The sequence below is a fragment of the Myxocyprinus asiaticus genome, chromosome 24 (assembly GCF_019703515.2).
Source record: "Myxocyprinus asiaticus isolate MX2 ecotype Aquarium Trade chromosome 24, UBuf_Myxa_2, whole genome shotgun sequence".
Classification (NCBI taxonomy): Eukaryota; Metazoa; Chordata; class Actinopteri; order Cypriniformes; family Catostomidae; genus Myxocyprinus; species Myxocyprinus asiaticus.
Window position 1 is genome coordinate 6,859,719 of NC_059367.1, and position 27,333 is coordinate 6,887,051.

The 27,333-nt window shown below is 37.5% G+C and overlaps 1 protein-coding gene across 5 annotated transcripts; it reads left to right on the top strand.

The window, feature by feature from the left end:
- Window positions 1-250: 250 nt before the first annotated feature.
- LOC127415035 (ETS domain-containing protein Elk-1-like) lies at window positions 251-27,333 on the top strand. 5 transcript variants are annotated; one of them, XM_051653508.1, is made up of 10 exons: window positions 251-1,008; window positions 11,861-12,069; window positions 12,334-12,723; window positions 14,769-14,924; window positions 18,540-18,827; window positions 18,980-19,115; window positions 19,828-20,045; window positions 20,799-20,900; window positions 21,156-21,255; window positions 21,962-27,333. In XM_051653508.1, exons 1-9 carry the CDS (start codon window positions 984-986, stop codon window positions 21,231-21,233), a joined length of 1,602 nt encoding a protein of 533 aa, XP_051509468.1. In that variant the 5' UTR covers window positions 251-983; the 3' UTR covers window positions 21,234-21,255; window positions 21,962-27,333. The 5 variants fall into 5 exon arrangements, 4 of the variants coding, with proteins under 4 accessions (XP_051509468.1, XP_051509466.1, XP_051509467.1 ...); XR_007892901.1 differs by lacking the exon at window positions 21,156-21,255 and having other exon boundaries at window positions 252-1,008; window positions 21,962-22,833; window positions 22,962-27,333; XM_051653506.1 differs by lacking the exon at window positions 21,156-21,255 and having other exon boundaries at window positions 252-1,008.

Sequence of the window (27,333 nt, forward strand, 5' to 3'; positions counted from 1 at the left end):
TTATTTCCTACATATATTGCAAAATTACAATTCATGTCTTTAGGAGTTAAACCTTTTTAATGAGGAAAAAAATTACTGAGTGTACCTTTAAAGATGCACTATGTATGCCTGATATAATTTTGCCTCTGCTACATATCATGCCACATACAGTGTGCATGGAAAGCAACATTTTAGGACACATTCCTGCACTAACAACCTGTGGATTGTGCTTGTCATTGTGTGTGTGTCTGTGTGATAATTTACGCAAATTAATTTAGGCCCATTTTCTGTGCAAAGATTTTCATTCGGCCTTGGTTCTCTTTTCAAAGGAAAAAAGCAGCACACATTATAAAAATTAAAAAAAAAATACAAAGAATTAAAAAAATCCCCACAAAAGTTAGTCTTTTCATGTATTTTCCTGTACTCACGTCATGCCTGTGCGGTGACGTCACGACCGCACAGGGACTCTCAGACCAAAGAGAGGTGAAAAAAAGAAAAGAAAGAGTAACAGAAGTAGTCAAGGCGCTTGTGGAAACAGGAAGCAAAGAGTGGGTGACGCCAAGCAGGTCAAAAACTTTCAGAAAGGGACAATTCTGCCGTGATTTTAAGCTCTGTATACTGTCAACACTGCGGTTGTTTAGAGCGCGAGGACTTTCCGTCCGTTGCCTGGACACCCGCTCGCGCTGAAGTGGACGAACCAACGGCTACGAGATCAGAGGGCTCGGTTTATTTACTCCCCCTGGCCGCTCACCACACAGGAATTAACCATAAGTTAGCGTCATTGTATTGGAAGTTCCAGAGTGAAGGCACGCGCAGGCAGGCTGAGCTAGCGCGCGAGCTATCGACTTAGCCGCTAATGTCAACTAAAACATGGAAGGAGAGGTACATGTGTTACATAACATCCAAACGCAATTATATCATCGACTTTTGACACCCCTGAAGCACAGGGTGATTTAATCGCCAAAGAGTAAAATATTCGCGAACACATCTTGTTTTTGGGAGAGATGGAGTCCAACTCGCTCATCAGTGGTAAGTTCATTCCTGTTGAAGGAGCTTGGCCATGTAGGTGATTGTATTAGTAATTAGTGAATGCAGAGTTTTGGGCTGATTTATGCTTGTAAAATAAACGTAAATACATTCACAGCTTGCTGTTCATTTACTATTGGTTTGTAAATTAGCTGGATGATATTTAATAAGCCAGAACATTTTGTTCAGATCCATATGATTGACCTTAAGTAGGAAGTAACTGAAAATGAGTGGTATTCACACCTTGGTCTGCTTATTTAGGGTTGGTTGACATGACTCCTACCTGTTGGAAACCCGATGCACCTAAACCGTGTTGGCATGCGTGTCTGTGTGTTTTGCAATCCAAATGTCTGACATTATGTCTCCGCATGCTTTTGTTTCAGAATCAGCTACAATGTATCATAATATTGCATGTCTCATGGTTATTCCTTAGCAGCACTTCTTCTAATCAATCACCGAAGCAGTGCAATCTGGAAAGTGTACTAGATTTGCATTTGTTTCACACGATATATTTGGGTTTGGAGTGTGTGATTTACAAATGAAAATTCTGTCATATTTTACTCACCTTCACGTCGTTCCAAACCTTGGATAATAAGTATTTTGGATAAGAGAATTCCAGAAGATTTGAAAAATGATGCATGAGCTGAATGGATTACTTTTACGATCATTAACCTTTCAGCCTAGTAGATGAATACATTTACAAGCATTTCACAAGTGGATTTGACAGACATGAGAGACAAATAAACAATACTGTACGTGTTTTTAAATAAATTTTTAAGAATTGTATTATTTTAGCCTGGAAGTCCATTTAGATTTTATTTCTTTTCAGATTATTTACTTATTATGGCAAAACTAAATGTGTATTTTAAACTACACGTTGTTGGGGGCCTGGGTAGCTCAGTGAGTAAAGACGCTGACTACCACCCCTAGAGTCGCGAGTTTGAATCCAGGATGTGCTGAGTGACTCCAGACAGGTCTCCTAAGCAACCAAATTGGCCTGGTTGCTAGGGAGGGTAGAGTCACACGGGGTAACCTCCTCGTGGTCACGATTAGGGGTTCTCGCTCTCAGTGGGGCACGTGGTAAGTTGTGCGTGGATCGCGGAGAGTAGCATGAGCCTCCACGTGCTGTGAGTCTCCACGGTGTCATGCACAACGAGCCACGTGATAAGATGCGCTGATTGACTGTCTCAAAAGCGGAGGAAACTGAGACTTGTCCTGTGGGAATTGGGCATTCCAAATTGGGAGAAAAGGGGATACAATTTAAAAAAATTAAAAGTAAAAATACCAAAACTACCTGTCTAGAGCCTTAAGTACACATAACACAGTAATGTGGTTTATTTCGTAGTCAATTAATTCAGTCAGCTCTGACTGATATAAAAATATACATTTTGTTGATTCAATAAAAAGACCGGGTCATAAAGCCCAAAGAATACTTCCGTTGGACGTGAACACTTACACCCTGTCTACACCGGAAGCGAGCGCCGCATCACGTCAAAAGCAATAGAACCCTAGTATAATAAATGATGCTGTCTACACAGGAAGCGTCTGTTGTGGCGCATCGCGCTGACAGTAAAGGCCCAAACATATGTAACGCTAGTACGCAAATGCAGATGTGAGTGCTTCGCCAACACATGGCCAATGCGTGGTCCCGTTGTACATACATTACATGTGCTCTTGCGTTGCTCTGCCGGTTACAAACCTTGGACCTCAAGGGGGCGAAAGAGTTTTTTAGGCGCCACGAAACCGGATGTGGTGGAGTCAACATGTTGACGGTTGAGGAGTGTGCTTTTGTATTTGCTAAAATGACGACTAAAAAATATGTCTGGATAATTAACTTGTTCGGCAAGACTCTCCGCAAATTGCTGCTCCACCATGACAGTTGTTGAAAATCCACTGTAGCGCCCCTTGCGGCAACGCTGAGAATACATGCGCGTACTTGCGTTAGGTTATGAATTGCGCTCTTGTCACATTTCACAACGCAACAACGCGTGAAATCAAGCTTGTGTAGCAAGATGCGTCTGCGTTCACGTGCTTATGTAGAGTATGTTTGGGCCTTAAAGGGGTGTCCCGTTCCATTTTGTGCTGCATGTACTGTCGCTACTACTGACAACAACACAAATAAATGGTTTAGAACGTTCATGTTGATGGGTTCGGTGTAGCCTCAAGCCGTTGCGTCGCGTCAACGGACGTGCCTGGTGTAGACAGGGTCTTTTATTAACATTTATTTTGATGGACCTTTGAGTGACTCCAGTGGGTTGTTTTTCTTAATAAGGTCCGCATTCTAAATGAAATGCTGAAATACACGAGCTGAGATCTCAGAGCAGCAGAGTTTGTGTGAGTGTTCACAGCCACTCATACACTTAAACACACCACATTAATGTGCATCACGTGCGATCTGTCTGTGTGTGTGTGTGTGACGGAACAGCAGCACGTCTCGTTCATTCTGAAGCATGCAGTGCGTGTAGACTGCATATTATTTAATTATATTACATCCTTCCACTGTTTAGTGATCACACTTGTCCATATCAAGATTTGAATTTGATTAAATTGTCATTGTAAGTCTATCCTTCACAGCCTCGTTTGCATTCACGTCAAAAATCAAAGATGGCCTTACTATGAATAAGGTATACATGACTTCAGAATTGAGTTGTGGAGCATCAAACACTACAATATTTCCTCTATAGTTGGCTCTAAAACATTTTTATATCCTTTGACTAAATGGAATAGTTTATCTGTCCAATTTGACCACAAAATTCACCAGCCAAAGAGAAAAAACAAATTCATTTCGGACCCCGTTTGTGACACTTTTTTGCCATTTATTTAACTTTAAAGTGAGTAACTATCTGCTGCCATTGTATTTTAAAAGACAGACCTGGATATTAATAAAAACAAATTCTTTTGTGTTCTGCATAAAGCCCCGTTCACACTCCAGACTTCCGGTGACACGAGCTGCAGTGACCGTTGGCGACAGAGGTCGCCTGGCAACGACAAGACAAAGTTGAGAAAATTGTAACTTTATGCAAATGATGTGTGACATTCGGAGAGCAACTATCAATGAAAGTGAAGACAGTGGAGCTCACGCCATCCGTCTCCAGTGATTGTGCGAGATACTGGAGTCGAGTGCAGGCAAGATGGAGAAGTTAAAAGGTTTCACTGTTATATATCTTTTGTCTGTACCTACATATATGGATATAGCCTAATAAAAATGATGTGTGGAAAATCGTGTCTACATTCAAGTTTGAGTTTGATTCATACATTGATAGATTGTTTGACTTGTTCATGATATGATGCATTGAGCACTACTTCAGGTTATATAAAAGCACTCTCCCCTGTAAAATGTTCATTTTTAGAGGCATGAGAACTGACTCCTTGTCATATTAGAATGATATCTTAGTTTTACCGGCAGAATTTCCAAAGCTACAATGGCCAGACATGCAGTCCACCAATAAAGTTACAGCAACAGCAGTAGGAACGCCCTCCAGCGACACAGATCGCAGAGTCTAGCGACAATGTCGCTGGCGGTGTGAACGGGGCTTAAGAAAGAAAGAAAGACATACACTATATTGCCAAAAGTATTCGCTCATCTGCCTTCAGACGCATATGAACTTAAGTGACATCCCATTCTTAATCCATAGGGTTTAATATGACGTCGGCCCACCCTTTGCAGCTATAACAGCTTCAACTCTTCTGGGAAGGCTTTCCACAAGGTTTAGGAGTGTGTTTATGGGAATTTTTGACCATTCTTCCAGAAACGCATTTGTGAGGTCAGACACTGATGTTGGACGAGAAGGCCTGGCTCGCAGTCTTCGCTCTAATTCATCCCAAAGGTGCTCTATCGGGTTGAGGTCAGGACTCTGTGCAGGCCAGTCAAGTTCTTCCACACCAAACTCGCTCATCCATGTCTTTATGGACCTTGCTTTGTGCACTGGTGCACAGTCATGTTGGAACAGGAAGGGGCCATCCCCAAACTGTTCCCACAATGTTGGGAGCATGGAATTGTCCAAAATCTCTTGGTATGCTGAAGCATTCAGAGTTCCTTTCACTGGAACTAAGGGGCCAAGCCCAGCTCCTGAAAAACAACCCCACACCATAATCCCCCTCCACCAAACTTCACAGTTGGCACAATGCAGTCAGACAAGTACCGTTCTCCTGGCAACCGCCAAACCCAGACTCGTCCATCAGATTGCCAGATGGAGAAGCGTGATTCGTCACTCCAGAGAACGCGTCTCCACTGCTCTAGAGTCCAGTGGCGGCGTGCTTTACACCACTGCATCCGACGCTTTGCATTGCACTTGGTGATGTATGGCTTGGATGCAGCTGCTCGGCCATGGAAACCCATTCCATGAAGCTCTCTACACACTGTTCTTGAGCTAATCTGAAGGCCACATGAACTTTGGAGGTCTGTAGCGATTGACTCTGCAGAAAGTTGGCGACCTCTGCGCACTATGCGCCTCAGCATCCGCTGACCCCGCTCTGTCATTTTACGTGACCTTGGAGTTGCTGTCATTCCCAATCGCTTCCACTTTGTTATAATACCACTGACAGTTGACTGTGGAATATTTAGTAGTGAGGAAATTTCACAACTGGACTTGTTGCACAGGTGGCATCCTATCACAGTACCACGCTGGAATTCACTGAGCTCCTGAGAGCGGCCCATTCTTTTACAAATGTTTGTAGAAGCAGTCTGCATGCCTAGGTGCTTCATTTTATACACCTGTGGCCATGGAAGTGATTGGAACACCTGAATTCAATTATTTGGATGGGTGAGCGAATACTTTTGGCAATATAGTGTATCTGGGTTTGCAACGACATGAGTATGACAAAATTATGAAAGAATTGTAATCCCTTTAACACTTCAGATACACTAGTCAATGCCACTGGTTTGTTCCTTTATTTTTTAATACCTTTTGTACAATCAAAAGTACAAGTCCTAGCCTATATGTTTTCTCTGAGGTCTTTAGCGTTACTAGAAAATAAAAATAAAACTTATTTTAAATCACTGTTTTCACTGTTATGATAAGGTAATAATTTACATCATTAGCAGTGATCATAATTGAATATTGAAGATGTGATTGAAAAAACTTGCCCACTGCAGTATCTGCAATGCCTTTGTCAGCATTTGTTCCCCTTGAGCTGTCTTTTTATTTGTGTGTGTAAATGAAACCAAACCAAACCACCGAGATTAACCAGCAGACAGCAGCCAACCTGAAGAGACAGGGTGGGCACCTTGTTGATTAACCATTAGGACAGGGGTCGGCAACCTATGGCACGCGTGCCAGCATTGCACCCTAGCAACGGCGAGAGAGGCGTAGACTATTTTATTCATATGAAATTCCACGCCTGTATTACAGTCTACATCTTGATGTAATCCTCATGATCACGCAGCATGTTTTCATGAGCTGAATGGGAGGCTAAACAAAAAGTTAAAATGTGGCGAGACTGCAGTATACCCAACAGACTCGTGCAGCGCATGCAAGCCATTCACGCATCACGAGCCAGCAGCGCTTCACTTTCGGTTAATTGCGCTAGTAAACGCGCCAGCTTTGCTTTGGTCAGTCTGCGCGGATGACAGCCTACATTCCGTGTTTCATTTGTTTCGTTTTGCTTTCAGAACAACACGTGATGTAATAAGGAAAACACACAGCCATTGACCAGGAAAATGAAAAATATCACTCCATGTCAAAAAGGTTGCCGACCCCTACATTAGGAACTATTGAGAGCACTACTTACAAGCTGTAATTTGCATATTACAAATGGATGGCCTGGATGTGGAGGTGTTTATTAGGGATTTATGTGGTATTTTACCTTTGAATTAATTCTCCTCACATCCCAGCCCTGTCTGGCTCTCTATTCTTGTGGGAAGGCAATTCATTCATGTACTATAAGTCATCGTAGGCCGTGAAGCCTGAGAACTCAACATAATTGACTATTGAGCATAGAGGTCCCCAAACAGTCTTCAGGCAATAAGGTCTGACGGGGAGAAAACAGATTTTGTGTTGTTCCTTGTTCAGTGCCTGTCTTTGTTTGCCTTTCTCAGATGTACAGCCTGTGATTTATGAGGCATTAGACCAAGGCAAGCTGTGCTTTGTTAGTCCCTTGATTAGTCATGCTATAGCTCTTCAGCTAGAATGTAACACTGCAAGGAAAATTAGGGAATAATCGAAGTGTAAATTAGACAAATGTACATCTGGTCTTTTGGTTCTGGCTGCACTTTAGCGAATATTTTTAATTTTTTTTCTGGTAGCCCTCTGGTGATTTCTCCTTTGTGTTCTATTCAGAAGCCAACATTTTTAATGGTGCTCTAGATGTGTAGTGTTCAGCATCCTGTCTTATACAGGTTCAGCATGTAATTGCTGAAACACTGGCCACTGGCAGTTTTTCAACATACCAACACACTCTCACAGAGAAATCGTACAGATTCGTATGAGTTGGCTACAAGTTGGCTAAATCGTATGAAGTCGTACGAGTTCAGTCGTACTAATTCTTACGACTTTTGCAACTGCCAATCAGGTGACTCTCCCTCGTCTCCTTCTAAAATGTAACAATTACTTATTCCATCAAACAGAACATACTCTTTATGCTTCAAATCATCCATACAGACTCTATGATTAGGTTTAGATATGGAGTAGGGCTGCAACTAACGATTATTTTGATAATTGATTAATCGAACAATTATTAGAACGATTATTCGACTATTCGGGCGATTGTTGCAACGATTAATCATTAGCTCTTAACCGATTGTTCAGCTTGTGCCCCGATTTAAATGGTTCTATTAAATGTGCTTACTAACAATAAAGAGGACAAAATCATCTTTTAAAAATACCTCTAAATGACATTCACTGAACTAAAGGAAAAATACTTTTTATCACGTTTAATTCATTAAAGAAATTCACTGCAAAAAATCATATTGTTATCAAGTGTTTTTGTCTTGTTTTCCATTTAAAATTGTCTAAAAATCCTTAAAACAAGATACATTTACTTGAGAAGCAACATATAAGATGTTAAGAATCGCTTTCGGAGAATGTATCTTGAATAATACGTGTATTTTGTATATAAGTGTATTTTTTCACTTGTTCATACTTCTGCGAGTGCCGACAAAATACACTTCTATTCAAGATCTATTCTCTAAAAGCAAGTCTAAATATCTTATATGCTGCTTCTTAGATGAATGCATCTTTTTTAAAGGATTTTTAGATATTTTAAAATATTTGTATTTTTAACATTATAGTCAACATTCTCAGATAACAATTTTTTCTTCTGCAGTATAGCTGCTAAAGTAAATGTACATTGTTTTAAAGGAGTTTTAGATATTTATATTGAAAACAAGCCAAAACAAAAACAAATCAAAAACTTATTTTGTTGCAGTGTATAATGGGGCGAAGACTACCCTCTTTCACCTTTCTGTTCACTTCAATCCATCTTTAACTCACAAAAAAACTCTCTCTTATTAATAAAGCTGCGTATTGCCAATTTTCTTCACGATAAGAAATGCACAGTGACATTTATTATGATTCAATAAGTCACGAGCCATCATGTTATAATCTAGTTGCATTAAGCATGCATGCTCGAGGGATGAGCGTCCCCGCGCCAGAGTGCGCATCAGCCGGGTGCAGTTTCAGTCTCTCCCCCTTAGATTGGGACATTCTTGCAACTCATAGAAGAGGCGCTGACTGCACAGAGAAATGCCAGTCTCAGAGTTTGTAGTTATTTACATGATCTACTTCTGTATTATTTGAACTTTAATAAACAATTACACATGGAAACTGTAATGGAAATGTTACAGAAATTTCAGCTGTGAGATGTTGATTTAATGAGTGAGTGTTAATAATGGGCTAACAGGAGAATATGACATTTAAAAACAGTAAGTGTTTAGTTTAGAAGTGGCCCAAAAGTATTTTCTTTTGGTGACACCATTTATTGAAGACTATTTACTGTTAATTAATTTACTTTCAGCTCATTTTAATGGTGATATTAATTAAAGAGATTGTATGCGCAGGTTACTTGAATTGGAAAAAATGACCTTTTATTGTCATCAGCAATTCCCTGCAATTTCTTTGGTTCAGTGTGCTTAAAAAGTGGGGGTAGGGTATTTTTATTCCTTAGAAGCTGTTGCTTAAACGTTTTTACCATGGTGATAGTTACTAAGGTGTTGCTTATGAGATACATAAATGAAGGGGGGGAGAATGGTAATTAGCATTAATTTGCATTCTCAACATGTTCTGCCTGAACTTGTGATAGACGTCCTCTGCTGACTATAGCACCATTTATTCTTCCCTGTTTTCCCTAGATTTCGCTGCACGTGTGAAAATGTTCCTCCTCTTTTTTTTTTAAGCCATCCAGCACTAAAGACTGTCTGTAGAAAGAGGATTTCATTTACTGTACTAAGAATGAGATTCAAAGGCTGTTGGGTATGGTTAAATCTCTATGGCTTTTTCAACATTACTTCAGTTTTAGACAAACAAATCCTGTTTCAACTAGCACTAACGATATAAAATCAAGCAATTTCGTGAATATTTCGCGATGATTTTAATGTGCTTTTAATTTGGCCATTAAGTTTCATAAAGAGCACCAGAGACTAATTTCACTATCCATCAGGGCTGCACAATTAATCAAAATAACAAAAAAATTTTATATGGTCATATGTTAAACAGCAAAAGGCTTTAATTAAAGACAGATAAATGCACATGTGACAGGTGTGCGCATGCAGGGCTTATGGGCTTGTGTTTTAGTGCTTTTAGGGCAGTTCACGTGCATAGTGAAAGAAAAATACTAGTAAATAGGACAGAAAATATATTACTTGTATATAAAACAAATATAATCCTCAAAATAATAATGATAATTCAGTATTATATTATTATAATAAACTTGACTGGGTCCCGCGGTAATAATTTAGTATTATATAATAATCAACTTGGTTCCAAAAAATAAGTTAAGTAATTTTTGCACATTTTGTTCATTCACAGAAAAATGTTAGTAAAAATATATGAAGGTAAATAATGCTTATTAAGCTACCATTGTATCAAAATATAAATATAAAAGTGCATATCAAAGAAAATGGTTAAATCTCATTCTCCCTTGTGTTCATTTAGTGGAAAATTGTTGGAAACATTATGTCTTCATTATTTTTAAATTTCTTTTTATTCAATGGCTTTATAATATTAAATCTACTTGTCTACAATGGATGTAAAAAAAAAAAAGGTTTAAACCATTCCAGAGCTTATACATAATTATCTAAATATTTATTGAATATTGTCAATAGGCTGAAAAATAATATGATTTTTGTAAACATATCGCCCTGTCCTAGTGACAACTAAACCTAGGTATATTTTCAGCAAAATAATACAACCTCTGCCCTTAACGTTTAGCTCTCAATAAATTTCCCCCATAACGCCGCCTGTACCAAATTTGATACGCTGTTTTCTAAATCCTGTGCATCATTATGCCGAAAATCCTGTTGTATGCAATGTACTAGATGTTTTTCCAAAAATGTCCGCTTTTGTATTGCATACACTTGCTTTTTTATGTGAAATATTGCTGATTTTGATAACGTAAAAGTGACAATAATTATTATATTGTTGCTGATATTTTAAAATGAGTATTTGCTGAAAATAAGCAACTTGTGCTTGGTTAAAATTTAGTTTATTATTTTATTGAAAACCCCCCTTTGAAATACACTAGACTTTTGAGGTATCTCTCAATCACCATTACATTCGTGCCCACAAAAAAAATAAAAATAATAATAATAATCACAGAGCTTTGAAAACTCTTGACATACTTTTTATAATATATAAAGTGTGAACTAATATTTCTGTGTATTTTCATATATGCAGCCTGCTCTGTCATTATAAAGATCTCATTATTTTACATTACAAGCTGTTATGATGTCATCTTACCGTAAGTTCCTGAGACCCAGCGAAAAAAGTTTTACAATTTCCCTTTTTAAAATGTCAGTAGAGTGTTTGGTGCATAAAACACATATGATAAAAGTTGTTTATTGAAAGAATTATGTTTTATTCATATTGTATTTGATGTGCTGAATTGAGCTGTGATACATTTCAATCCATATTTAAGGAAGTTGTCATGGCCAAACTCAAATATTTGGTATCTCTGAAAAGCTCAGGGAGTCCTCTGATAATATGCCAAGATTTACCACTGTATGGGCTAAGAAAAACTTAAATAAAAAAATGTCCTACACAAAAATGAATTGCTGGGCCTCAGGAGGATAATGACCTTTAAAACCTTATGTATCAAATATGATATATAAAAAACATTTTGTATTTGTTTTTTTGTTTTTTTTGTTTTTTGTTTTTATTAGTTTGTCTAATGGTACTAAAAATAGTTTAATGTAAAAATAATTTTTTTTATATATATATATAAAATTAAATTATAATTCATACATGTAGTTATTTGCCATTTAGAAGATATTTTCCATTGCTTGTAGCAACCTGAGGTTTTGTATCTTGCTCAGATCCTAAAGGAAAATTTTACCTAGTTTGCACACAATAGTTGCCTTTAAAAACTCAAATTAGATCTTTCGAACCAGCACACCCCAAAATTAAAATAATTATGTCAGCATTTGGTCACTTGCTCTCATGTTGTTACAATCCTGTATGACTTTTTGTCTTACATGGAGCACAAAAGAAGAAACTGAGGAATGTAATGGCCACTCTTTTCCATGTATGAAAGTGAATTGTGATGCAGCTTATTAAGCTCAAAAAAAAAAACATACAGATTCATAAATGTAGTCTGTATGACTAGTGTGCTAGTCTTCTGAAGCCATAATAGCTTTGTGTGAGGAAACCAAATGAGTAAGATATTTGTTCCTAATAAGTTGACCGTTTTTTGTCTCCTACAGCGATGGATCCGTCCATTACATTATGGCAGTTCCTGCTACACCTGCTGGATGATCAGAGTCAGAAGCACCTGATCTCCTGGACGTCTGGGGATGGGGAATTCAAGCTGCTGGACGCTGAGGAGGTGGCCAGACTCTGGGGGCTGCGCAAGAATAAAACCAACATGAACTACGATAAACTTAGCAGGGCACTTCGTTACTACTACGACAAGGTGTGTACTGTAAAAGAAGCTTTGTAATGCTCTGTTTTCCTATGACTCAGAAATGTTGGCTAAAACAAATGACAGAATATGGGCCTGGGCGATATATTGGTCTAGTTTTATGAAGGTGTGTTCAGCAGTATTATATTAGTAATTGATTTCATCGTCTTAGTACTGACATTAGAATGAGAGTAAAACAAGGACTTGTATTACTGTCTAATGTCAAGAGCATATTTTTGCTTAGCCACTTTTCATCAAGCTTTCATAAACCCACAGAATATTATCAAGAAGGTTAGTGGGCAGAAGTTCGTCTACAAGTTTGTGACCTTCCCCGACCCCAACTCTGCTGATGGGCTAAAAGGGACTGAGGATGCCCAGAAGGCCACTGCAGGGGACAAATTGGAGCTGTCCATCCAGACCAAATCTGTAGATGGCACAAACACCACCACCACATGTCTGAGCAAGAACCTGCAGGTACAGCGCTCCTCCCCCAGCTCAGTGCAGCGCAGCTCCCGCAACGATTACATGAAGTCTGGCCTGTACTCCACCTTCACTATCCAGTCCCTGCAAATGCCTTGCAAAACCACATCCAAACCCATCAAAACAGAGCACATACTGAGTGATGGCAGCCCCAAAGCTGCCCATCTGGACCGGACAGTACATGAGGTCAGCCAATTTTAGAATTTCATTGGTCGAGAAGGAAATAGGACTTTTTTTCTCTGTGTTCAAAAGTGGGATGTAGTAAATGTTAACACTAAGACGACATACCTGTTCAAGAAATATTCCGGGTTCAATACAAGTTGAGCTCTATCAACAGCATTTGTGGCATTAAGTTTATTACCGTGAAAAATAATTTCAAATCGACCCTTGTTTATTAAAAAAAGTGGTTACAGAAAGGCACTTAAAATGCAAGTGCATGGGGCCAGACTATAAACGCTAAAATACACATTGTAAACATTATACATAACATGATTTTAGTGTGATAAAATTGCTTAATTTATAAGAGTAAAGTTATATCCAAAACCTGGGCTACATGGTTTCGTTGTCATGACAGTGCAGTAGCAATATTGGATATTAATTTGCACTTAAGGTTAGTAAGTGATTTTATCACACAAAAACCATGATAACATGTATTATGTTTATGTCTTGTGGCTATAAGTCACTGAAAACTGCCTTACTGAAACTACGATTTTGGTTCTTTTTTGTTTTTTAATAAACGAGGGGCGATTTTTTTTTTTTTGGTTTGTTTTTTGTTGTGGAAATCAGCATTATGCCACAAATGCTTAAAGGTGCTGTAAGCGATTTTTAAGGAATGCTATGCAGAAAATGTTCCTTCTTGCTGAATGATATCACTAAAATAACTGTCCGGCGATATCTCACTGATCTCTGTGACAGCACTAAACTGTGTAAACAGCAAATAAAAAATCTGACCACGGGCTGCGGACACATTCTTTGATCAGCCAGTCATAAGACTTCATGCTTTCTGCCTTTCAATCATTTTGCACATTCTCATAGTATAGTAGTTGAAGCGGAACATTCAGGTTTAATGTCATATTCAAATTCAAAATAGTTGTCAGCTGAGGGCGCTATTTTACTACTGTTGTGTTTGACAACCGTGAGAAGATTCACTGCTTTATTGTTTGGTAAACGCTATCTTTAGAAGGCAGTGTTTTGAAAAGAGGGGGTGTGTCTAATTTAATGGCTCAGTCGTGGAAGTTCCAGAACGGCTAAAACCACTTACAGCACCTTTAGCTTTTAACTGAGCTTAAAGGGAGAGTTCACCCAAAAATGAAAATTCTCTCATCCTTTACTCACCCTCATGCCATCCCAGATGTGTATGACTGTCTTTCTTCTGCTGAACACAAACAAAGATTTTTAGACAAATATCTCAGCTCTGTAGGTCCATACAGTGCTAGTGAATCTGTACCAAAATGTTGAAGCTCCAAAATGTACATAAAGGCAGCATAAAATTAATCCATAAAACTCCATAAAAGTAGTTAAATCCATATATTAAGGAGCGATATGATGGGTGAGAAACAAATCAATATTTAAGTCCTTTTTTGCCATAAATTCTCCTCTTTGCCCAGTAGGTGGTGATATGCACGAAGAATACGAATCGCCAAAAACAAAAGAAGTGAAAGTGGAGATTCATAGTAAAAAACGACTTAAATATTTATCTGTTTCTCTTTACAGAGCTAAAATATTCTTCTAAAAATCTTTGTTTGTGTTCAGTAGAATAAAGTCATACACATCGGGGATGGCATTAGAGTGAGTAAATAATGAAAGAATTAATTTTTGGACTATACCTTTAACTTGTATTGAACCAGGAATATTCCTTTAAAGCCAAAGTGTGTAATTTGTGCACCACCAAACAGAATTACAACAATGAACATTGTTTTAAAAACATCTTTCTGAGTACAATTATCAATGCACAATATTCTAAAGAATTTTTTTTTCTGTTTCTCTCAGAAATGTCACATTATGGAAGTTATATTTGCAGCGTCAATACTGATTTAAAATAATCCATTATGCCTCTGAGCTGTTGATTTTAATTCTGTGATGAATCGTTTCAGAAGATGTTGGTCAGTAGTTAAATTCGTGATTGACTGGGGTTAACACCTTCAAAAGCTCATGTGTGTCAGTGCACACAGTGTGTGTTGCTGCTGTGTATTTGATTCACTTTTATTATGTGTGTTATGTGTATGTTGCAGGTGCGTGTCTGTCAGACAGAAGGACAGCAGGGTAGTGTTCAGGCCCAGTCGACTGTAGAAAGCAGTAGTCTGCAGGTGATAGTCACCCACCCGTCTCCATGTGCTACACCTGCCCTCAGCCCTCAGACACCCTCCAGCTCTACCACTGCAACCACGGTATGAATATGATCATTAACACTCATCTAGAGGGAGTCTTTACATGCTGCTATTAATGGTGAAGACTAGTGTATAGTCTTGCAGAGCCATACTATAAAAAAGTCTGGTCCACTTTGCAACTTGTTCTGTCGACACTAACGTGCACAGACAGGAGTGCTTGACCAATTTGTAAAATGGCCAACCACAGTTTGCTTCTTTATGTGAAGTTTAAGGGTGTGTAAATCTTAAATAAAACCACAGTAATAGACATTAAACAAATTGGGAGCTTATTCAAATAATGGAACAACAGACTTCAAACAAAAACCTTTAAGTCAACATAAAATCAAAAGCGACCATATTTACTTTCTTAATATGTGTTCCTGTTCTTACTGTTAGTGATTCATCGATGCATGTTATTCCAAAGAAAACGATTGTCCTTGTAATCTTTTATCAAAATGTCTTAATAGTTTCGCCTTTGAACCGACCCCTCCCCCACCAACCACTTGTCATATAGAGACCACGTTTCAGTCCAGTCAATTGCCAATAGATAAAATCAAGTCCCACCCTACATTTTTGTCTCGTTAAATATCCTGTATTACTTGAAAATGGTAAAATGGTCTGCGAAGACTTTTTCATGTTGACTTTCAGTGCCATGAACTTCACAAACTTTGGCAAATCCATAAACTAATTCTTACTCATTGCTGATTGTAGCCGCCTTGTAGACATGACATTGTTTTCCAGTGGATATACAGTACTGTGCAAAAGTTATAAATAGTTTAATTGTATCAATTAACAACATACAAAGTCCAGTAAACATAAAAAAAAAAGCTAAATTAATATTTGGTGTGCACACCTTTGCTTTCAAAACAACACCAATTCACCTAGGTATACCTGGACACAATTTTTCTTGGTTGTTGGCAGATACAGGTGAATGTTCCAAGCTTCTTGGAGAATTCACCATAGTTCTTCTATCTATTTAGGCTGTCTCAAAAGAGGCTCTGTGGAGGCCATGCCATTTGTTGCAGGGCTCCCTGTTCTTCTATTCTAATTTATTCTATTGGCAAAAGGAATGTTTGGGAGTCTTAAATGTATATTTGCTATTGAAACACTAAAGCTGAAGATATAAATAACCATCTTAAGACAAATGTTTTTGTGAAACATCTTAAGTGCCTAAAACGTTTGCACAGTACTGTATAAAAACCCTGCATGCACCCTGATTCCTGGAAATTATGCCAGCCAGTTAAACAGCTTGCTACCCAACATCCATGTTAAAACTGTTGTTTATTATACACAGTTATATACTAGGACTGGGTAAAAAATTGCGTTTTTCCGATGCATTGTGTTCTCAATATGGATTCTTATATACCTATATATATATATACCATTTTCAACCACTGTCATGGCGGGGCAACAGTTTGAAGAGAATATTGCTGAGCAAGTTAGGTAAAGGTAAGGCAGCTTACCTGAATAATACACTTACAGTTTAATGGCATGGATGTTTGAAGGTAACTCTATTGCCCCCTTGAGTACTGAGGTTTGTTCCTGCCACGCTAACACAAGAATGCACATTAAGCATATTCAACGGGACCGTGTCTTGGCAATGCTCGCATCTGCGTTCATGTACTTACGTAGAGTATGTTTCAGCCTTAAAGTTTGATTTGACTCATTCCGTGTAATGGGTCTCCAAAGACGAGATCCACGCAATCCATTTGTCATTGGATAATGTCTCTTTTAATATCCTTTCTGTTCATTACAGTCAATTCAAAAACAACAAAAACATCTCATTCTAATCACAAATACCACGGATGAGGTAAAAAAGCCATCTGAGTCCTCTCTTGTTAATATGCGCTCCTTTACAGGAGCTCTTTACAGGCACTCTTTAAAGAACTGTTGTTTTCTTAAAATGACAGTACCAATTTTTACCATGTGTTCTACGAATCAATGTAAATACTTCTAAATAGTATAAATTATGCATTTAACAATAAACACGTAACAAAATATAATATATGCAATATAATGTCATATTTATTGATGTAAAGCTTGGATTTGTACGTTTACAAAAGCTCAATTGTGACAAATGATAAAACAAATGAAATATTTGTAAAATAAATTTTTTGTAATGTACCTAGTTAGAACGTCCCATGTACACTGGCGGCCAAAGGTTTGGAATAATGTACAGATTTTGCTGTTTCGGAAGGAAATTGGTAATTTAATTCACCAAAGTGGTATTCAACTGATCACAAAGTATAGTCAGGACATTACTGATGTAAAAAAACAGCACCATTACTATTTGAAAAAAAAAGTCATTTTTGATCAAATCTAGACAGGCCCCATTTCCAGCAGCCATCACACCAACACCTTATCCTTGAGTAATCATGCTAAATTGATCATTTGGTACAAGAAAATCACTTATATCAAACCATTATATCAAACACAGCTGAAAGCTATTTGGTTCGTTAAATTAAGCTTAACATTGTCTTTGTGTTTGTTTTTGAATTGCCACAGTATGCAATAGACTGGCATGTCTTAAGGTCAATATTAGGTCAAAAATGGTAAAAAAGAAACAGCTTTCTCTAGAAACTCATCAGTCAATCATTGGTTTGAGGAATGAAGGCTATACAATGCTTGAAATTGCCAAAAAACTGAAGATTTCATACAAAGGTGTACACTACAGTCTTCAAAGACAAAGAACAACTGGCTCTAACAAGGACAGAAAGAGATGTGGAAGGTCAGATGTACAACTAAACAAGAGGATAAGTACATCAGAGTCTCTAGTTTGAGAAATAGACGCCTCACGTGTCCTCAGCTGACAGCTTCATTGAATTCTACCCGCTCAACACCAGTTTCATGTACAACAGTAAAGAGAAGACTCAGGGGTGCAGGCCTTATGGGAAGAATTGCAAAGAAAATGCCACTTTTGAAACAGAAAAACAAAAAGAAAAGGTTAGAGTGGGCAAAGAAACACAGACATTGGACAACAGATAATTGGAAAAGAGTGTTATGGATCTTAACCCTATTGAGCTTTTGTGGGATCAGCTAGACTGTAAGGTACGTGAGAAGTGCCCGACAAGACAGTCACATCTATGGCAAGTGCTACAGGAAGTGTGGGGTGAAATGTCATCGGAGTATCTGGACAAACTGACAGCTAGAATGCCAAGGATCTGCAATGCTGTCATTGCTGCACGTGGAGGATTTTTTTGATTAGAACTCTGAAGAAGTTCTGAAATTTAAAAAAAAAATTGTAATAGCAATTTTTCACGTTATTGATGTCCTGTCTATACATTGTGATCAGTTGAATGCCACTTTGGTGAATAAAAGTACCAATTTCTTTCCATAAGAGCAAAATCTGTACATTATTCCAAACTTTTGGCCACCAGTGTATAATTAACAGCATTAGCTGGGAGATAATTTATTTGATATCTAATATGAAATATACCCATATTAATCAATATCGAATTGAAATCAGAATCTAACTGAATCGAGAGCTTGTGAATCAGAATCGAATCATGAAATCCGTATTAATACCCAGCCCTATTATATACACTTATTCCCTATTATTTAAAAATAATACACTATACACTATTATTATGAAGGCATTTGGTCCTGTCATAATTTTAAACTCTGTTTTGAATTCAGCTCTCCATTCCACAGAATGCTCAAGCACAGAAGAGCCAGAGTCTGGGTGACCCACCACAGATCTACCTGTCTGATCCCAGCTCTCTGACTTCCCTCATTCCTCTGGCTCATGGAGAGTGTGTGGTCAACCCCTCTCAGCCTGTGTTTGTGGTTATTAAACCTTCTGTAGGGCTGCCCAAAGAGTCCAGCTTCCCACCTGAGGAAGACCTGCTGGAGATTGTCAATCTGGATGAAAAATCAGATGTTGAGGTGAACAGATGTGTCACAGTCATTTATGAATCATTCAGTGTAAGACATACAAATGAATATATATATATATATAAATCTGAAAAATCATGTTTATTTGAATACTGGCACAGGAGAAGTGCATTGAGTGAATAGTAAAACAAATGATAAGCGAGTTTAGCTTATAAGACAGTATCTCTCTTTTTTTGTGCCAGGCTCAGCCAGTCTCAACAGTACCTGTGTCTGGAGTTACAGATGCCCCCATCCATGTAGACACCCCGTCACCCTGTGTGGAGCCTGCAGCCCAGCCCGTCTGGGAAGGAGAGGTGAAAGAGAAGCCTGAACTTCCTGGTTAGTCCGTTGTACTCATTGTATCTGCATTAAAAAGCCTTTCAATCCAGAACATGTATTGCTGTGGACTGTAGGTCAGTAGGCTTCTGTTCGGCTATATGGACAATAAAAAACAATATATGACAACATATTATATATATGACTTCTAAAGCTGCTTATTGTAATTTCTATTCAATTATTGACTTGTCTGCCACAAAAATGTAATGTTTTGGAATGATCTTTATTTTGGGCTTTTCAAAGTAAATATTGATATATATGATTAAAGTCAATTAACTTGATCAATATATCGTGTAATTAATTTAATTAAAAATTTCAATCGATTGACAGCCCTTATAATAATGTAATTAATTATTTATAAAAACAGACATTCAATCTCTCGCGCTAAAAGGCGCATCTTTCCCGCTCCTGGTTTTAGTTGAACTCATCATTCAACATCTGTGGCTGCTAGTGTGCAATCGTGTTTAAGAGCTCCTTGTGTGTAATGAAGCGATTTCCATTTGTATGCCTGCATTACGTAGGCATAGGACGTCGCACATATTGGATAGAACAGACACTAAAATTATCCGATCTTTGAACGGCGATGTATCATGCCACAATAAACCATTACACCCCTAATGCTCAGCCTACCTCAGGTGGTTTATTACATCATTTAACCCCTTGGGAAAACCTTCTACAGCTGATTTCAACTCACCGTTAAAAACTTTGTTTTCAGAGGACACCAACACTGCTTCAATATCCCTCCCAGCAAACCAACAGGAAGTTCAGCCTCCTAAATCAAAGAAGCCACGTGTACTGGAGCTGCCATCCTCTTCCACGCTGCTGCCTCCTGGACTCTCACTGGACAAAGTCAATGCAGCGGTGAACAGTCTGCTGGCCCCTGGCAGTGCCACTAACAGCTTAACACCCACAGTCATCACCTCACATGCCCTGGTGAGATGATGCTTAATTTCTTTGTCATGAGACAATTTAAATTTAAAATATGGAGAACTTATTACACTGGCCTTTGATTCATTCATCATTTGCACTCTTTGTGTGGTTCATACTTAGGTTTAGGGATTTGAACAAACCCCTAACACTAAATATTAAACTTTGGCACGTAACTTATTCCACACTGTTGGTGCCATGAACTTGAATAATTACTCAAATTGTACGGCTTGTTGAGGAGACGTGCTATTACTTCTCTAAACAATTACAGTTACAAATGCATGAAAAATAGGTGGGAATAAATCCCATTTATGCACATTGACATAGGGACCAGAATGTAATAGAGACTTGGGATGGGCTCTTTTGACTTCTTTCATTGAATATACTGCTATTATAGAAGTTATTGTTAATGATGCATGCTAAAAGGCACAAAGAGATGGCATACCACCATACAACCCCTCTTATCATCATTCGGCTCATAAGAGCTTCAGCATTATCCTACAGTCTTAACAGCTAGATCTCTGCATATAATTATCAAAAGTATTTTGTTCTTTTTTGTGAGGTAACAGTATGGTTTGTTTGGTATAAACTGATGCTTCAGTTTATACCAAGCTCTTGTTCACACAGTCTCAATATGATTTAACAAAGGTTTCCATGGGTAAAGCAGACCAATATGTGTGCTTGTGTTACCAGATAACCAAGAACAAAGAGATACAACACAATGACCTTGTAAAATGTTTTACATACACTCTCTCTTAGACTCCAGTGCTGTTGACACCGAGTCCTCTCCCATCAACCATTCACTTCTGGAGCACGCTCAGTCCAATCGCTCCACGCAGCCCTGCCAAGCTCTCCTTCCAGGTGAGACATCCTGTCCACACAGTTTCTATCCACAGCATGGCAGCAGCGCACCATCTGTCTCCTCGCACACTCTGCTCATCACATGACTGAGATATTCCCCTCTGCCTACACCATTCATAACCTTCAAATGCATCTCCACACACACAGTTACAAATATCTGATATATTGCTCCATTTTTTGTTTTTCAAACTTTCTGATCATTATGGTAGCTGATATCTTACCAAAGAGTCTCTGTGATTGTTGTGTTTTGTTTAGCTGGACTGCTTCTCAGAAAAGCATGTGAGCATCCTCTGGTGGACAGTGACCGCAGTGCAGAGTTTTGAATGCACATAGGTTGTTAGGTTTACATGAACAGGTGAATTAAACAACTCAACATGGGTGATATCTTGTCTTCATAGTCAAACGATTGACTAGTTTTGCATATTTATTATAGCAAAATGTGCTGGTCCTATTTTACTCCAATCATCAAATCAATCATTTCCTTTATGCAAATAGTAATTTATTTATTTATTATTATTTGTATTTCTTTTTTAGTATTGATTTTGTATTGATTTGGGGTTTAATATGACATAAATAAGAAATTTTCTGGACTGGTTTCATGAGAATCACCCTGATATTGTTTAGCATTCTGGGTTGTTTGTTTTTTGAGCTGTAATGTTGTCTACATTTTCCTTTTTGAGGGTGGATGAAATTTTGGTTCAACGTTACTGATGGTGAATGGATAGGTTAAATGATTATGTCCCTTTCTGGTATCCTTGCACAGACACTCAAGCAAAAAGTACCAGGTTTACCCTTTTTTAAATTGATAAGCGATTTCATCACACCAGTCTTATGCTAACACAAGTAATGTTAAGTGTTATACACTTTGTCTAATGTATTTGTAGTGCTGCATGTTTTCCTGTCAAGCTTACGTTGGAAGTGTTTTACTGTAAATGCGCATCCTGTTTGTTTATAGACACTTAAGTATGTGGTAATCAACAGCATGCCACACTTGCAGTACAAAGACTATTTGTTTGAGTAGAATTTCAGTCCTGTTTATTAACTTTTGGTTATTCTTACAGTTCCCTTCCAACGGAAGCAATCAGATCCAGATCCCAGCACTGAGTGTGGACGGCCTGTCCACGCCTGTCGTTCTCTCCCCTGGACCACAGAAACCATAACATGGGATTAATTCCCTTAAATTCTATTGATGCTATTTGCTCCCTTCCCAGCCAGTGAGGTGCTGAGGACCAGCAATGAAAAGATGGAACACTCCATAACAAGTTCTGCTTGATGTTGGGCGGAGCGTCTGCTCCAATGATGACTCTGCAAGAGGAGTGCACTCTCAGCTGTCCTTCGTGATTGGTTGACGGAGCAGCCTGGTTCTGGGCTTGTTGGTGGCATTTCATAGGAGTATTTGCTCTTTTTATTTCTCATTTTATAATATATTTATTTATTTTTGTTGTCTCAAGACAGTATGATTCTAGTGCATCTTGAGATGCACTTTTCTGAATTACGTTTTGAATCGAGAACTTTGGTGGTCTCATTTTTTAAATATATTTTTTCACCATAGCATAGTGAGTTATGGACCAGACTAGGTAATCTTTCATTGAATAAGGGCATACTTTACAGATGGCACATTGCTTTCTCAAAAACTTTTTCCTTACTTTGTGAAAATGGAAAGCATGCTTTTGAAGTCTGACAGAAGACGTTCACTCGCACGGGTTATCACAAGTTTAGTTCATTCTTTGGCATTACAGAAACTCAATTTGTACAAGAAGCAACACTGTTGTTTTATACATTCTGTATTGTTTTTCCATGGACAGAGGAGTCCTTTTGCTGAAGAGGCATTGAAAATGCCCAAGGAATGTCATGGCCATTCCCAGGATTTGAAGAGGCAGAACCAGGGGAGGAAAAGATACAGAATAATTGCTCAAATATCAAGATCTGGAATGTATTGATATTATCTATTTCTTATGACATCATTCTTTTATTTCAAAACTTTCATCTTGTAAATACACTTTGCACCCATTCCAAGTTTTGACCGATTTGATTTTTGTTTTTTTTAATCATTTTATAAAGGAGCCCTTTCTCTGGCAGCATCTAAAAAGAAGAAGGTTTCAAAAGTGTCGCGTTCGTGGTTTTCACAAAAACGCCGGAGGAGACCAAAGACCAGCTGTTTATATACAAACCATCTCAGCATCTTTATCTATTTGTCAAAATGTATCTCTTTTTTCATTCTCAGTCTCTCTCGCTCTCCATCTTGCTGTCATTCTATTTTTAACCTGCCGCATCAAAGGGCTATAACCTTCACGCTACCAAAACACTCACTTTTAACACTGTATATATAGCTTATACATCTGACACGCCAGCTACATGTGTAATACTCTTTGTAAATATTTGAAATAATTTATGGCAGAATGAGCGGTATGTAGCTTCTGCTGCTTTTGATATTGTTAGTAATTTTGTGTTAACTGTGGCCGCCTCTTATGCTATGTTTGTCTGATGTGTTAAAATCACACGTACGGTTGTCACTTCAAAGCTGTCAACAGCTCGATGTGTCAAAGTGAAAGTCGAGGCAGGCACGCAAATATGTTGTGACTTTTTTTTACTGACAAAGCAAGCCAACAATTATTTGCATATATTTTTGTGCTTGAAGTTTCCAAGTGTGTGAAGCTCAAGTTTTCTGGTGGGAAATCATGATGGTTATATATAGAATTCTATAGAAAGCTGTATTGTTTATGGACAGTAACTGCCTCCACGCAATGCAGCCTGATTTTGCCTAGCTCACACTGTCATCCTTATTTTAGATTTGAACCATCAGTGTCTTTGCGTTTGGAACATTTACACTATTTATATCTGTGCTTTAGTTGTTTTAAAGAGACTTCTTGTTTGATATCTGCGTAATTGTAATGAATTGGGAGGTTTTGCTCATTGTATGGAGCTTTCGCTCTCATGTGCCTCCTCTTCAAGTTCTTAGATTGTGTTTTTTGCTCTTCTTAGGGTGCAAGTACGTATTTCTTAAGCATGACGCACCCCATGACTGATTTGTTACATTTTAAACCAATTCAAACTGAACTAATCTCAGTTGATGACTGTTTGCTTTAGGTAAAGCTCTTGAGAAGAGTTTTGAAGAATCAGTATGTAGATCACTGATTGTTCACCGCATATCTTGGTGGGCTCTGATAAAAATGGCAGTTTCAGTAAGTTGTTTACAATGGAAGTTAATTGGGTCAATCCATAAACATTAAAATACACACTGTTTCAAAAATATAGCCACAAGACATAAACATTATACATTTTAACATGATTTTAGTGTGATAAAATCGCTTACTAGTCTTATCAATGTAAAGTTAAATCCAATATTACATCTTCGTCGCTATAACAACACAATGCCGGTAAACCTTGTAAGTGATTTTATTACACTAAAATCATGTTAATCCTTTAAGCTAGAAAAAAAAAAAATGGTCAAAATATTGATAACTACAGTCTTGACCCAAACAAAATAGGTATCGTTTGAAAGATTAGAAGCTGTACTTTCCAATGCATGCAGGCATTATCACCAAAACTGAACAAGTGCTTTGAAATTTGCAGATAAATCAGAAGTGTTCCGTTTTGATAATTTATTAATCATTTTGCACTATGCATATTATTGCAATCAGTAAAAGCATCAAACTGATCAAATAGCCATGTGTCATATGTTGTTGGAAAGTTCTCGAGTAGAATATAACCAGCCTATTAGTATACAAAATATAGTGAGTAATAGCTAAGTATATGTCTTTAATTATGTTGGTGTTGCATATATGCTGCATTTTCGCTTATAACTTAGTGCTATAACTTTTGACTGCTTTGTTGCATCAACACACATTTTTTCTTAAATACAGTTGACATGATTGGGAACAAAACAAAAGCAGTTTTTCTGAGCTACCTTATTTATACCCAGAAATTTATAATGTCAAATAAGAAGAAAAGTACATTTCAGCAGTTTCTTAGGCTGAGAGTCTCAGAATTTATCATAATCTATATTATTAAAAAATGTGAAAAGTTTTCTTTACAATGATACCAAACGCCCTCCTTGTTTTTTTGGTTTGGTTTGGTCAAGTTATAAGCCTTTCATTTTCGGTTTGTAACGTTTATGGACTTTTCCCAATTCATTTCCACTCCTATAACCACAATTATTATAATTTGGTTTAAATAAGCAAGGGACGAGTTAAAATAATTTTCTGTGATAATCAACAGTACAATTAAGCTTAACTTGTATTGAACACTGAACATTCCTTTTATAGGAATAGTTTGCCCCAAAATTTAAATTGTCAACATTTACTCACCCTCATGTCGATCCAAAAGCCATGTGGCTTTTTTCATCCCATTGAACACTAAAGGAGAAATTAGGCAGAGTGTTACCCTTAGTCACCAATACAATGAAAGTGAATGAGACTAATGTTGTGCCTAACGTCTCCTTTTATTTCCCACAGAAGAAAGTCACATGGGTTTGAAATGCATATGCGTGAGTAAATGATGACAGAATTTTTGTTTTTGGGTGTACTATCCCTTTAAATCCACAGAGCGGCCAGACCCTAGTATCTGTTTTGGGTTAGGTTGGATCGAATTACACAAATTGATTTTCATAGGTAAGTTACTTGTGGTTCCTTTGTAATATATATTAGGCAAAATAATAACTAAGCCTGCAATATCAAATAGCTCACTGATTTGAATTTAGTGATTTGCGAGTAATACTTTTCCCCATTCATAATCTTCAACGTGGTGTGGCAAGTCTGCAGTACTGAAATATAATGTCTGCTTTCAGCCATCTGTCACTTTTTCTCTTAAACTTGTCCGGATTTCCGGGAAGTGGATTGGACTGCTTGTGCCTCAGAATGTCTGATTCATTTCAATGCTCTGTAATGCACTGCGAATGCGTTTTAACAGCTGATGTCTTTGAGCTAGATGACTCCTTTCCCGTTATGATGCTGCTGCTGCTGTTACCTTTACTGTACATCAGAACAGATCAATATACTGTGCACAATTCCCTGAATTCAACTATTAGATAGTGATGACTTAATTTATACCCAAACAAGGGATGTTTACAAAGCAAGTACCCTTAAAAAGTTCAAAAGCTTACAAAAGATAAAAATAGCAAGCCATATGTATTTAAAACCTTTTCTGTTTTCGAAAAAAAAATAGAATATAGATATGATCGAAAATGTATTATACATAAATATATTTTGAAAGACATTAGAATAGTGTTATGGTCAGTTATGCTCTGAATTAAGACATTTGTGCTGTTGTCTGAGAAGAAAAAGAGGTTTAATATTGTAATTCTAATGAGCTTTTGTCATGTTGATAAAATAGCTGCCTCTTTTCAGATAATAAAATTAATGCTGCACGTCTCTGGACCTACAAAGACTGTTTGGGTATCCTAATACCACATTAAAATAAGCCTTAAAGTTGGATTCCTGGTTATGTGCTCATCCAGTGGCATCCCTTACTTTGTTCTTAAAACAGAAAAGTCCTCCCAGAATAATATTTTCATGTGGACATCAGTAATATTGTGCTTATAACAAGAAAAGCTCTTTTTAATGAAAATAATATTAAACTGATCCCAGTTTCCTTATCAGAATTGTGCAAAAATGTTATTTGTGCAAGTTTTAATTGTGCAAAAAAATTGTGGTGACCAGCATGAAGTAATTGTTCTAGTTACTGAAACCTTTATGCAAATGAAGACACATGTTACATAAAAAAAGCCATTTATTGATTCATTGATTTGACCATAGGCACAGTGTTTCCTTTGTGAAGGAGTGTCTCTAAATTATTTCCAAATACCAGCATTTCTTGCCACTAATGTAAAAGTTGCCATTGTAAGAGTTATCAATATTTCTTATTGTAACAAACCCAAGTACCAAACTTGAGATGGAGTTGAAACCATTGTGGCTCAAAACTGTTAAGACATATTTGCCTCATTTTGCTTTTCAAGTTAGTGAATTTGAACATCTGCTGTGTCAGATGCTGTAATAAGTCTTTTCACTTGTTTTTCTCTTTGAAATGTTACGTGGGAACTGTTATGTGTTGTATTACTATATTCAATAACGTGTTGGGAAATTTTGCGCTATGCGTATATTTGTGTAAAAACTGTCCACTATTAGTGTGAAGTAAGCATACAGGCCTGTTCGACTCACAGACACTTGGACTGTTGGGAAGCAGGTCTTTGTGGCCTGAGCTCCCTTTTTCCTGGATGAGAATAACTCTCTGGGGGTTTATTTCATAAAGGGACGGAGAGGCTTTTATTTTTCTGAACTGTCTAAATACTATATTATATGTACTGGAAAGAGAGACAAAACTATTTTTCATCTGCACATTCTACTTTGTGTATGTGATAGATATTAATCTTGTTTTCTAAAGACAAAAGAGACCTGGAACTCCTAGGAAAAGTAAATAAATGCTATTTTGTTCTTTA

Excerpts from the sequence above, each read along its gene's own strand:
- LOC127415035 (XM_051653506.1), top strand. The coding sequence starts at position 984 with ATGGAGTCCAACTCGCTCATCAGTG. Across the intron at positions 12,724-14,768 it reads TGGACCGGACAGTACATGAG|GTGCGTGTCTGTCAGACAGA; the intron begins GTCAGCCAATTT and ends TGTATGTTGCAG. Across the intron at positions 20,046-20,798 it reads TCATCACCTCACATGCCCTG|ACTCCAGTGCTGTTGACACC; the intron begins GTGAGATGATGC and ends ACTCTCTCTTAG.